This window comes from Mercurialis annua, linkage group LG1-X (genome assembly GCF_937616625.2).
Source record: "Mercurialis annua linkage group LG1-X, ddMerAnnu1.2, whole genome shotgun sequence".
NCBI classification, from domain to species: Eukaryota; Viridiplantae; Streptophyta; class Magnoliopsida; order Malpighiales; family Euphorbiaceae; genus Mercurialis; species Mercurialis annua.
The window spans coordinates 9,951,747-9,965,102 of NC_065570.1; the positions used below are offsets into that span (position 1 = coordinate 9,951,747).

The following is a 13,356-nucleotide window of genomic DNA, read 5'->3' on the forward strand; positions in this document are numbered from 1 at the left end:
GTCTGAAGGGAACGAGGAACATCTTTTCTATCGCGCTGCTCAGAAGAAGTCTGAATATCCGGAAGAGAAGTGGTTGGATGCTTCTTGCCAACCTTTCTAGAAGGCACATCCAAAGTGGAAACAGATGAAGACAAAGGGATGATAGACAACATGATTCAATGGTCATCGAGGTAAAGACACCAGTAGAAGTGCCAGTGCGCAGAATGGCAAGAAGGAAAGCAGCAACGTTGGTCAAAAGAATGTTCTTGAAATCAGAAGCCGCAGAAGTGGTAAAAGGAGGGGAAGAAGGACAGTAATGACAAGTGCTCGACGCTTGAAAAACAATGAAGCACGATGTGAAGGAAAACAACTGTATCACAGTAAAAGGAAGTATAAATATCACCAAGAGCAAAAGGGAAGAATCAAGACAGAAAAAAGAAAATAGAATGGCCCCTCCGATTTTTGAGGTAATTTCAGGGTCAGAGCAACATCCGTACCCTAGGTTACCCCGGAAATCATAGAAGCGACAATCTAGAATGAGAAAAAGGATGGAAACCAGATTACTTTCTCTGGTATTTGAGGTAACTTTGAGATTAAAGTAACATTAAAATCCCAAGTTATCTCCAAGATCTGAGAAACGGTAACCTGACAATAAAGCACTATAGAAGACGTACAGATCCGTTTAGATATTGGAGGTGATTTCCGGGTTTAAAAATTAATCTAAATCTAGAAATACCTTTAAAATCCGAGCGCATCTATGAGGATAAGCGTCGCATTTAGGACATCAAAGGCAAGAAACACCAAAGAAACCTAAAACGGAGCACACAACACATGCATAAAAATAGAACTTACAACTCAAGCTCTTTTAAATCTTAGACGTGATTTCCAGATTCGGATATACGCCGAAATCCGAAAATACGTTTAAAATTATGACGACCTGCGAAATCCAGAAAATAAAGGCGTTACACGTATTACAACTGCACCAAGAAGAACCTAGGCATAAATACCTAGTCGATGAAAACCACTAGAAGGGGGAGGGGGATTAATACACTACAAAAATTCACAAGTCCCTCATCGCTAAAGAGAGAGAACCATGCAGATAAACTTATAAATGGGGTAATGGTCTCGCTCCCTTGACCTTCGCTACGTACATCTATCACACTTGTTAAATATTGTACTGACTTAAGCATCAGAGTAAACTCGGAGTCCAAAGTACAAATTTCCTTTATATCCGTTTTCAATATCTACCTTCTATAGAAGATACGGCTTGCTCATAGACCGCTTATAGATCCATCCAAAACCGTACTAACCCGTCTCTCCGGATCCATCAATTACCACAACTCATATATCGACTATTGAACAAACCAATTTTTGATTTATTTCAGTTTGCGTTTTGGCAATTCAGAAAACCGACCGGTTTTAAATTTTATGATCGTAACGACCGGTTTTAAAAGGAAATTAGGCGTGGGAGCTAAAAAGTTGGGTTGCCTTTGCCACCTACTACATTAGAATGGCCATGGGCTTGCTTAAAACCCGAAATGCGACCGTAGAAATGGAAAGAAAGACACCAAAATCCCAGTTTTATCCACATTTTTAGAAACTGAAAGTAGCTGAGTAATAGTGTTACCAAGATCGAACTACTTTCCTTACTCGGATGATGCATGGCGTCCCCTCACATTAATTTGTCTCTCCGATGCCTTCCCTCTACGCCCCGTTTCGCCCCTAAATCACACTTTCTAAACCCTAATTCTAATTACAACACTAAATCTCATCATTATCTCCCTAATCCCATCCCATTTTCCTCCTCTAACTCAGCTCTCCTCCTCAACTCTCAGAAGGTCATTCTTTAATCTCAGTCATTATTCTCACTCTCTCATTTTTCTTGATTAGACTGACATAATTCTTTTGCTGTTTAGATGTCGTTGTTTAGTCCTTCCCGTTGTACTTATGTAACTGTGAAGTCTCACGTTCCTGCCGCCGCGGCTACCCAAGAGAAGCCGGTTTCTGGAGATAGAATGCTCGTTAGTTTCTTTAATTCTTTTTTTTGGGTTATGAATTAGATAAGGCTTGGATTTTGAAATGATTGTTGAATTGGGTAGGTATATGTGCCTCCGCATCCGTTGATAAAGCACTGGGTTTCAGTTCTTAGAAATGAGCAAACGCCTTGTCCTATTTTCAGTTAAGTCTCTTTCTTTTGCAATTTTTAATTATATGTTCATATAGAATTTTAACGAAGGGTTAATATACACGTTTTCTCAATTTAATCATGGTGTATAAAACGTCTCAAATATTCATTTTATGTCAAATTGATACACCGTCCGGTGTAATCCGTGCAATTTGCTGAGGTGGCACCCATTTCCGATGTAATTTGCTGAGGTGGAAGTATTTTTAGCTGCCACCTTAGCGAATTACATTGGATAATCAACGGGTGTATTGATTTGACACAAAATGGAAGTTGGTGTATATATTTGAGACATTTTATAAATCATGATTAAAATGAAAAAATGTGTATTGGTGGTCAATTTATATGATATTACCCCTTCAATGAAATGTATCTCAGATTTTATTTATGATCCGCAAGTCCTTATGGATTTGTTTCGAATCTTTAAATTTAAATGTACCTTATGGTTTCTTTTTCAGAGAATGCATTGGCCGAGTTAGGGAGGCTGCTTATGTATGAAGCTTCAAGAGATTGGCTGGTAACATTTATTTCTCATTTTCTATTTCTTCTTTTTGTTTTGGTAGATAAATAACAATGTTGATTGTATTTGCTAGTTGTTAAGTAGAATCTATGGCTGTTTTATGTAAGTTATGTATTGCACCAGAAGAAGCTATGATTCTAACAGTTGTATCTGAAATTTGTTTTTTGACTATTGTTTTTTCTTTTAATTGCGTATTGCAGTCGTTATAGATGTTACTTAGAAGTTAGAAGTCATAATAAATTCAGTATAAGGCTTTCAACATTGCCAGAGAAACAATCAGATTGAATCTTTTTATTTTTAACGTCTTCAGATTGAATTGATGAAATCACTTCTTGATTCAAGTTCAACTAGAACTTTCAAAAAATTAGAAATTTATCTATCCTCTAAAAGTGGTATTTGGAGATTTTTTCTTATTACTTTCGTGTGATCTTTCTTCCAGCCTACTATTACTGGGGAGATTCAGTCGCCGATGGGTGTTGCATCAGTTGAATTCGTTGATCCAAGGGAGCCTGTTGCGGTTCGTTACTGATTACTTAATATGATTAATTTTACTTGTTTATTATTGTGATTTGTGACTATCTGTTCATGTGTGCATATCTATTTTGAATTTTAATGTTGCTTTTCCTAGTGGGTAGCCATGCTGATACAAAAATGATTTTAATTTGTGTCATAATTTGTTGATTATGTAGGTCATTCCGATCTTGAGAGCTGGTCTTGCTCTTGCAGAACATGCCTCATCAATCTTGCCTGCAACAAAAACCTACCACATAGGTAAGTGAGTTTACTATACTTTAACACTCTGTTTGGATGGGGTGAGTTGAAGTTTAAGTAATGAAAGTGTAAGGAAGGGTAAAGATAGAAAAGAAAGGGCAAGCAGACAGAGGGAAGTATATATTATCTTCCCTTTGTTTGGGAGGAAAATTTGAAAGAGGTGTAAAGTAAAGGAAGATAAAGAAATTTAAATATTTTTTTTTAAAATTGAGTTTTTTATGTCATTAAACCAAAAGAAATTAATATTTATATAATAAAAGTAATTAAACACTAAACAATAAGTGTTGCAGTAGAAAAATTTATTTTTTACATTTTAAAAGCTCATCTCCGTCTTAATTTCTTCATTATATTACAATTTAATAAAATATAAATAATTTTTGTAAATAATATTTTTTTAAGTAAAATAAAAATACATATTTAAATTTATAAACACTGTATAGACTATCAAATAAATATAGCACCTGATATCATATGAAAAAAAAAACAATTAACATTCTATCGAATAAAAATAATATTACATAAATATAATATTTTTATTTAAATAAAGGTAAAATTAATTAATTTTTTTTTATTAAACCATTAACCTTCCTTTCCCATTCTTACACCCCAATTTGGGGTGTAAGAAAAGTGGGTGTTTTTTATAGACGGGAGTGTAAGGCTTTCCCTTCTCTTATAATTTTATCTCCCAAACAAGGGCAAGAAACTTACCTCCCCCTTCTTGCACTCCCTTCCCCTTCGTTACCCCCAATACAAACAGAGCCTGTAGAATGGGAACTTTGGGGCTGTTCTGTGTTTCTGTTAGTAATTCTGTTTTTGAAGTTGTCTGCTAATTCATGGAGTTTACATAAAAGCCAGAATCCATGTTGATGATTAGAATAATGATATTATTGTAAAGATGTAGTGCAATATTATTTCATTACATACACTATAAAATTGATAAGCATTATTATGGTTTGGATCAAATCCATCTCTCATGATTATCACCCTTTATGCAGCCCTTCCTTTCAATCAGACAGAATAAAAATGGTATATTTGCTTTAAAAAATTATTTTTCTGTTTTGAAATGTAGGTGGTTTTTATAAAATTTCTTCTAAGGTTCTGTATTTTGGTTTGGTTTGAGTTTTAAACCTGTACTCTGTCGTTATGGGAAATTTTAGGGGTAAGCAGAAATGAGGAGACACTTCAGCCATTGATATATCTGAACAAGTAAGCATTTCCTTCGATACATTTACGGATGTATTTTAAATCATGTTTGTTTGAAGCGGCTCTTAGTATTTGTTGATTTCACTGATTGATGACTTCGGACATCTCTTTCTCCTGTCATGACTTCTTTGCATTTTTCTATTCATTTATAGGTTACCTGAGAAGTTCCCCCAGGATGCTCGAGTATTTGTGGTAGATCCTATGCTTGCAACAGGTAAGAATGTCTACTTACTGTGTCAATTTCTCGACATGTCTATCATAGCTTGACAATTTATTTATTTTTGGCATTTTTGTTGTCAACTAACAGTTTTAAAAATCTCATCCTATTATTTTTGCATTATGTGACATTTAACTTTTAGAATTAGTTTTAGATATGGTTTTGATTAGTTTAAGTGGTTGAGCTCATAATTTCTTTTTCAATATAAAACATCATTACGAACTTTTTTTTCATGCTACTGCCACTGGGAGGAAATATTACTGCTTTACCTAGTCTTATGTGCAGAAAGTAACACTTATCCTTATTTGGAATTGGAATTTATGATTTGAATGATGTTATAAGTCCTGTCTCAACTTTGTAAGAGCTCAATGCAATAAGTATATATAATGGAAATTTTGAGCCTGCTTGCACAACTCCTCGTATGTACTTTCCTATGACCATTTTAACCACATAATTACCATTTATGATAGTTTGAAGTCTAAAGCGTATTTTACGAAAAATATTTGAAGCCCTTCTGTTTATACTACTTCAAATTGCTCCCTGCAATTGCAACTGTTTTGTGTAACTTTTTGAGCTTCAATACTTCCTTGGCACGATCTACTGCTTCCTAAAACCACCTTCTCGTTTTCAGCTGTTTCCTTTAGCTTCTGATTTTGAGGATTTTTGTTCGAATACAGGTGGCACAATAGTGGCAGCTCTTGATCTGATTAAGGAACGTGGGGTTGAGAACAGACAAATAAAAGTGGTAATTAAGCTATAAATGATCTCTTGCATTGTGAAAATGGATGTGCAGTTAATATCTTCACAAGCTATTTGGTGTAATTAAGGTTTGTTTGGTATATTTTGGGGTTTGCTATTATGTCTTATTTTTTTGATACCGCTTTTTTGTAGAGTTTTTGAATGCTTACTTAGAAAAATATGAAATTGCTGATATTTAGCATGCAGTTTATGCCCTCCATTAGACCATCTTTTTCATCCACTTTTATGTCTAATTTTCACGTGGGTCACATAAAATCATATGCCTGATGGTATATTTTGAATTTGGGGCTGATCCACTGTATGAACAATTGTGCATTTGCTGAAAGATCCAATCTATGGTATATTTAGTAATTAGAATTGATATGAGGGCCTTCAGTTCAAATTTATGAAATATGAGGGTTATATCAGAGCATTTCAAACTTAACTTACTGGGGAAAGTGCCTAAACAAAACTTGTCCATATGGATGTGTTGTGGTATTTCTGGAGTGGGGAAAAGACATGATTATTTCTTCTAGGTATTCACACTTGTAGAAACTTATTGAGCTTATCTATGACTGCATCTTCCGGAAGAGAAAGGTAGTACTTGCTCAATGTCTTACAAATCTCTGTATGCTTTCCTTTGCACATTTAGCAATATATTCTTCTTTATATTTTTGTCGATCGCTTTTGGGATTTTCTTGGTGAAAATATGACATTGATTTCAATTACATTTCTATATGAAAAGGGTAAATTTCAGAGTAGTGCTGTGCTTCTACCTATTTGTTTGTTGTTTTGTTGTCATTTAAAGGGGTCTTTTTCTGGCAACAGGAAAAATCTTTCTTAATTAAGTGTGTGTTGTCCGGGTAAACTAAGCAGTTTGCTTTTAGTGTAGTCTATTTGGTTCTATTGTTTGATGCATTAGCAAGTTGTAGTGCTTAGGAAGTGTGCATGGGAACTGATGAGGAAAAATAGGTTCTACGAGTTAGCTGTCTATTCTGGTAAGATGTTATTCTGCTTCAGAGACTTCTTGAACCTCCTCCCTGGAAAGTTTAGCTCCCTAGCTAAGAATTTATGCTTAAAACTTTTTACAAAAAGCTCTATTCCAAATGAAGAGGTAATATTATCAATTCTAGTCCATCTGAAGACCAGCTTGTTAGACAATGTAAACATGGCATCCTTCTACTTATAGGTGCGATGTAAAAAGCTCAAGAGGTTTAATTAATTACCAATTATTCTAATTAACTCTAATTAATTTAATTAAATCATTACAAAATGTATGCATATATAATCAAGAGTAATCTTATTAAACAATTGAACACAAGAAACAAGTTTAAAAACAAATAAAAATTGAATTGAAAACGAGCCAGAATCACTAAACGATATTGTGCGAGAATTAACGGCAGTGTATTGTGTTAAGCGGTTATGTGTATTGTACATGAAGGACACATAAAGCAAGACCACCCTTTCCTTGCTTATGAGTAGGCTATGTGGTTCAATTATTTGATGCACGGGCAGGTTGTAGTAATTAGCAAGTGTGCATAATGAGCTATATTCTCTCTCCCTTTCAACTTAGATGATTACCCTGCTGAATGAATATGCTTGTGTAACAGATATCTGCAATTGCTGCTCCTCCAGCCCTTCAGAAGCTCAGTGAGAAGTTCCCAGGGTAATACCAAATATTCGCACTTTAATCTGGACATAGCTTTCCCAAGGTTTTTTTTACTTAGTTTTCTTTTACAGGCTTCATGTTTACACAGGCATTATTGATCCCACTGTTAACGACAAAGGGTTAGTATTTGTTGATGTTATTGTGTACAATTATACGCATAGCTATATCTCAATTTTTGGCAATAAAAAGATGAGCAGTGCTGATTTATTTTTTCTGCACGGATTGCTCCTATCAGGTTTATAGTTCCTGGACTTGGAGATGCAGGAGATCGTAGCTTTGGTACATAATGTCTTGGAAAAGACGAGGAATAGAAGAAGGCAGTTTCTAGCCCATTCATAAAGATTATGATTCGCAATTTTGGTGTACTAAGCATGTTATCCATTTGTAAGGCTGGCAGAGTTGTTTACAGGGCCAAGATCATTACGGCGAGAATGCATCACAATACATCAATTGATTTTATGTAAAAACGTAATAGGTCCGCAAGGTATGTTTTTTTGTTGTTGTTGTGCTTTGGCATTTTTAACTCTCGACTAAAGCATGAAGAATACTTTAATTATTTCAAAAGCTTTCAAGTATTTGCTAATGTTAGAACAATATTTTAAGAAAAGAAAACCTAACAGTGTTAGGAAAACTGAAGTACCATTCTTCTCTGGGTTCATTACTTAGCTGTAGGACATCATATATGGAACCCAATAGAAAAATATAGCTAGAAAAACCCGAGTCGACCTCATCAAGAATAAATCTGTCTAGCACCCACCACCTCCGCCAGCCCCGCACCCACCACCACCGCATCCACCTCCTCCACAACCACCACATCCACCTCCGGCTGCTCCGCAATAACTACCAGCTACACCAGCACCCGAAATGGCAGCTGAATTAGCTGCTGTAGATTCCCCAATTGCACGATCACCACTACCCCCTAGTAGGTCATACCAAAGACAAATTCCGCAGACAAAAAGAACAATAGCGATAAGACTGCCACCAAAAGCCAAAGCAAATATTGTCTCCCTCTCCATAAGAAATTTGCAAAAAGAACACAAAGAAAAGACTACCTGAGTTTGGTTATTTGTAGTCTAATGGTAGTGATGAAATGTAATTAATTAAATTCTTAATCGTTTGGTGAGTGCATGTGATCATTGCCAGTCATAAATGCAATGTCCTGCAGGATATGATAGAAAGCTTGCTATTTTGATCATGTTTATACCATTTATATATTTCTTACTGGAGATTAGTAGGTAGTCATTCACATGGATAGTTTGACCTAGTGAGGTTTCAGAAATGGATAACTAGTTTAACTAAGGGTTAATTGTAAATTAAATCATGAATTTTATCCTAATTTACAATTACAACTCAAATTTTGAAGTTTGGTAATGTTGGTAACCAACTTTTATTTTTTAACAAATTGATACACCGACTAATCATATACCGATACATGGCGGTACATTACAATGTCCAGTCCATGTCAGTATTTTTTTAGATCGGTGTATCAATTTGCCAAAAAATGAAATTTGGTTACTGACATTGTCAAGTTTTAAAGTTTGTGTTGTTATTGCAAATTAGGATAAAATTCGTGATTTAATTTGCAACTAATCCTTTAACTAATGGCAACAAGAATTTATACATTCCATAGTTTGTATGAAATAATATCATTGACTAAAAGAATGTACAGTTTCCTCCAGAGTTAATTATATTAGATTATCAATTAAAATAAATGAATGATCCAATTGATAAAAAATAAATAAAATTTAGTCTATTGAACTTTTTTTTATCAATGATATTTTTAATTTAAAAATGAATATAATTGATATTAAGGTAAAATATTTTAGAAAACACCCATTTTTAGCTCCTTTTTAATTATACATTGATTTTGTAAAATTACCAATTCTGTATAAATTGCCAAGTTTATTTATTTTTGTAACGAATAATGTAAATCGTGAACGTGACTCTCTCAAGTTTAAATTTTTTTCAGGAATGAATAAATTTTTCATATAAATCAAACTAACTTTTCTGTCAACATTCAACAGCCTCCTCCTCCCTGCGTCGTAGAAGAACAGCCTCCATCACTTCCACCTCCACCACCACCACCATCTCTGCCGGAATCACATTCAGCTCCTCCATCGGAATCACATCCAGCCCCTCCACCACCACCACCATTACCACCACCACTGAAATTTTTGGGTTCATCAACTATACCACTAGAAAACTCCACAGGGCCTCCGCCATCAATTCCACCTCCATTCTCTAATTTTCCAATGTCAATGATTTCATGCTTACTGCCACCCTGAAATCCATTAGCACCACCGTCCCCGCCACCGTGTCCTACGGACTGCCATATACGACTAAAAGCAACAAATAGAAAAAAAATTGAGAATGTAGAGAACGCTAATATCATAGGAATTTTCCATTGTTCCATTTTTGTATCTTTTAATTAAATGCAATGTTATGTAATCAAGTTACTCAATTTGATATAAAATAAAATAATTTTCTTACAAATTCTCTTATTATACAATTTTCGATAAACAAATATGCATTATAAAATCTTTTACGCGGAGAGTTTAATTTGTTTAAAGAGTCTTCAGTTTTTCGAACTTAAGTTATGTACTCAAATTTTTTACGCCGAGAATGTAATTTTTTTGACCAGAAGAATTAGGCTGAAACTTCATGTACTACGTCTGCTTTGAATTTATCAAAACTTTTGCCCCATCCAATTGTGCAAATTAAATGGTTTTAGTGTGGCCAACTTTTTTTTACGCTGAGATGAAAATACGCTTTTTAAATTTATTTTGTTTTCATTAATAGGTTTCCTCCCGGATTCACCTTTCATGTTTTATTAATATGTAGATATTAGTATTGCTTTACGTGTTTCACACGTTATTCGTAGTGTTTTTTTTTTTTTTTTTTTTTTTTTTACCAAAGGCTAAAATTTCCATTAATAATAACGAAAATTACATGAACGGTTTCTCAACATACTGAGTCAACTATTCTAGAAAAGATGATGAGAGCTGTAAAAATACAGTCATCGACTAGGGCTAAACTAACCACCAAGGGTCACCCAAATCTGTAGATTAAAACTAGATCTAATAATAAAATCTAGATTTATTGAACGTTCTAAGGAAGTCTAACTTCGAATGCACGACTGATCACATCTTCTGTGATACATCTGTTCTCTTGAAGATTAACAACAACATCGATATTGACGCAAAACATACTTGTTCTTGATGAAATCCGTCGTAAGATGCTGCCTATAATTGTTTCAGAGATCCAAGTCGTTTGCACCGCAAAAAACAATTTCATCTCTAAAGATGAAAAAAAACTACTCTTAATTTCGATTAGATTAGATCTAATCTCAATTAAAATACTATGTTAGAAAATAATTTCTAGATCTAGACCAAAATTGGCCAAGAAAGAAACTTTATTCAAAAATTAAAGATAAAAACTATGAAAAAAAACTGAATTTGAGAGATTGGTGGGGTGATTTTTGGCCAAAAATGGCCAAAAACCACCCCAAATGAATAAGAAGAAGAAAACTTACTAGGATTTGAGAAGTTTTTCAAAAGAGGGAGACGGCTAGGGTTTTTCGGTTATTCGTAGTGTGACTCGTCAAATAATGATAATTATATTTACCATAAATTAGGGTAATTGTGTTTACTTTTGATTAATAAATATAAATTTTTTAAATATAAAATGTCAAAAAAAATCTTAAAAAATAATTTATTGAAAATAATTAGATGTAATTAAAATTCTATTAAAAATAATATATTCTAAATTCTATTAAAAATGGTATATTAACTATGATATAATTTACTTTTATTAAAAACATATACTATATTAATTATTGATTTAATATCCGAAAATTTACCATTAAAATATTACAAATTCTATAATATATTTACTTTGTATTAGAAATATAAATTTTATTAATTTTAAATTCCATATCCTTCGGTCATATACCAAGTGATATTATAGAATATTACTCCCTCCGTCCTAATAAAGTTGTTCACTTTGCCTTTATCACACAGTTTAAGAAAAATAATTATTATTTATGGAATTTGTAAAATTTCCCTTACTTTTCTTGTCATACCCCTATTTAATATAGGGTACACTTGCAATTTACTTTCAATTTATTCATTAGTGGATTTAAAATAGGGATAATATAGAAAAACTGAGTATAAAAATTAGTTAATTTTTGAAAGTAGACAAGAATTTTAAGACAAAAATGTTTTTTAAAGTGGACAACTCTATTCGAACGGAGGAGTACAATATAAAAATTCTTCATTAAATTAGGAATATGGCTATATACCAAACTTGAGTTTGGATTAGAAATTACACCAATTAAACATGTCCATTATTCTTTCTAAACAGTAAATACATCAAATACTTTTTTGGCTAACAAAAAACTAATACTCCTCTTTTTTAACCTCAGGGACCTAATCGAACTTTTTTAGCTAACAGTAAATACTTCAGCTACTTTTTTGGCTAACAAAAAATCGGTTACTCTTTTTTTTTAATAACAATGTTTTTCTTTTGACGAAAAAACGATTGAATATATTAAATCAAATCAGAAGCGACACCGGTTGTAAGAAATTCATAAAAATGGCTAAACCACTCCTGATGACTTGACAAAGAGCGAGCATAACGCGCTAGAACATGTGCAATCTGATTCACAGATCGCCTTACATAAATAAAATTTAAACTTGAAAACTATTTTACTAACTCCACATAATCCGTAATCAAAGAGTTAGATTTCGCTCTAGAGGGATTACAAATATCCAAAATAACCTCCAAGGCATCGGACTCCACCACTACGGCCAGGACATCTTTAAGCCAACTCAACGCTTCTCGGATCCCCATAATTTCAGCAATTCAAGGACCGAAATCACCCTGAACATTCAATACTCTAGCTTGCACGAGAACGCCATCGCTGCCCCTGATTGAACAACCTAACCCGATGAAAGAACAATCTGTATTGCAGCCCGCATCCAGTAGCGGTTCTAGACATTTTACATGATGGGGTCCACATAAATATATTAGAAATAATGATTATAATTTTTTAATATAAAAATAAGAAAATAAATTTATTATAATTGTTCTCGATGACATTTTATAATTTAAAAATATTAAATAACTATATTTTTATTACACAATTGTTTTTGATAGAATTGTTACTACACAATTAGATACACATATATGTTATTAAACAATCATTCAATTATTAATCACTCATTTTTCTTCGTATATTACTTTTAATAAATAATAAAATAATCTATAGTGTTAAAATTTAATGGTAATTAATAAACAAAATAGATCAACATATATGTATAATTTTCTAATATATTTTTACTTTATATATAAATAAGAATTTTAAATATAAAAATTTAATAAATAGTATGTATATGAACAACTATGTATATCTTATTTAATGTTTTACTCTAATTGTTTAGAATTTTGTATTTAATAATTATATTTTTCATGACAGAATATATTTAGGTTTTCAAAAGAGTTTTATTTTTTTAAGTATTTTAATTTATTAAAATGTATATTAAGTTTTCCATTGGATAAATTAGTAAATTATATCATTATTTTAATTTTATGGACTATTTTTAATAAAAGAATCCATAACAATTCATTTAATAGTGTTTATATATATATATATATATATTAGTAAAAGAATTCAAGAAAACTATACCAAGTAGATCCGTCTTTGGGTACGTATAAATATTTACCAATTTTATTAATAATTTCTAAAGAATTTTATTTCTACAAAAAAACTTAACACTTATATAACTAACTTCTAATGCAATATATAAAATCGTCTCAAACTAGTAATTACATCATAGATAGATATAAAATCAAAATATGAATACAAAAGTAAGACACATTATTATATTCTAACACCCTCAAAATGCCACCCCAATACGGCGGCTGCACTTGAGAAATGAATACAGCAGTAAGACACATTATGTATTTTGAAAGCTATTATTATTATTATTATGTCGAGATCTGTTCCTCCTTCATGGAAGGAGGAGCAGCGGCTCCTCCGCTGCTCCTCTTTCCGGCGGTCGTCCGGAAAATTGATT

The 13,356-nt window shown here is 32.7% G+C and overlaps 2 protein-coding genes across 2 annotated transcripts; one reads left to right on the forward strand and one right to left on the reverse strand.

The window, feature by feature from the left end:
- Positions 1–1,492: 1,492 nt before the first annotated feature.
- LOC126664695 (uracil phosphoribosyltransferase) lies at positions 1,493–7,854 on the forward strand. Its single transcript, XM_050357205.1, has 12 exons — positions 1,493–1,817; positions 1,896–2,000; positions 2,079–2,157; positions 2,620–2,678; positions 3,121–3,198; positions 3,371–3,452; positions 4,610–4,658; positions 4,808–4,869; positions 5,550–5,617; positions 7,221–7,276; positions 7,351–7,398; positions 7,515–7,854. The coding sequence occupies exons 1-12, from the start codon at positions 1,641–1,643 to the stop codon at positions 7,564–7,566; spliced, it is 915 nt and encodes a 304-aa protein (XP_050213162.1). The 5' UTR covers positions 1,493–1,640; the 3' UTR covers positions 7,567–7,854.
- A 1,442-nt stretch (positions 7,855–9,296) lies between these two features.
- LOC126659825 (glycine-rich protein 23-like) lies at positions 9,297–12,130 on the reverse strand. The gene is made up of 3 exons (XM_050353178.1): positions 11,994–12,130; positions 11,883–11,951; positions 9,297–9,618 (listed from the first exon to the last, which is right to left on the reverse strand). The coding sequence occupies exons 1-3, from the start codon at positions 12,128–12,130 to the stop codon at positions 9,297–9,299; spliced, it is 528 nt and encodes a 175-aa protein (XP_050209135.1).
- Between the last annotated feature and the right edge of the window lie 1,226 nt (positions 12,131–13,356).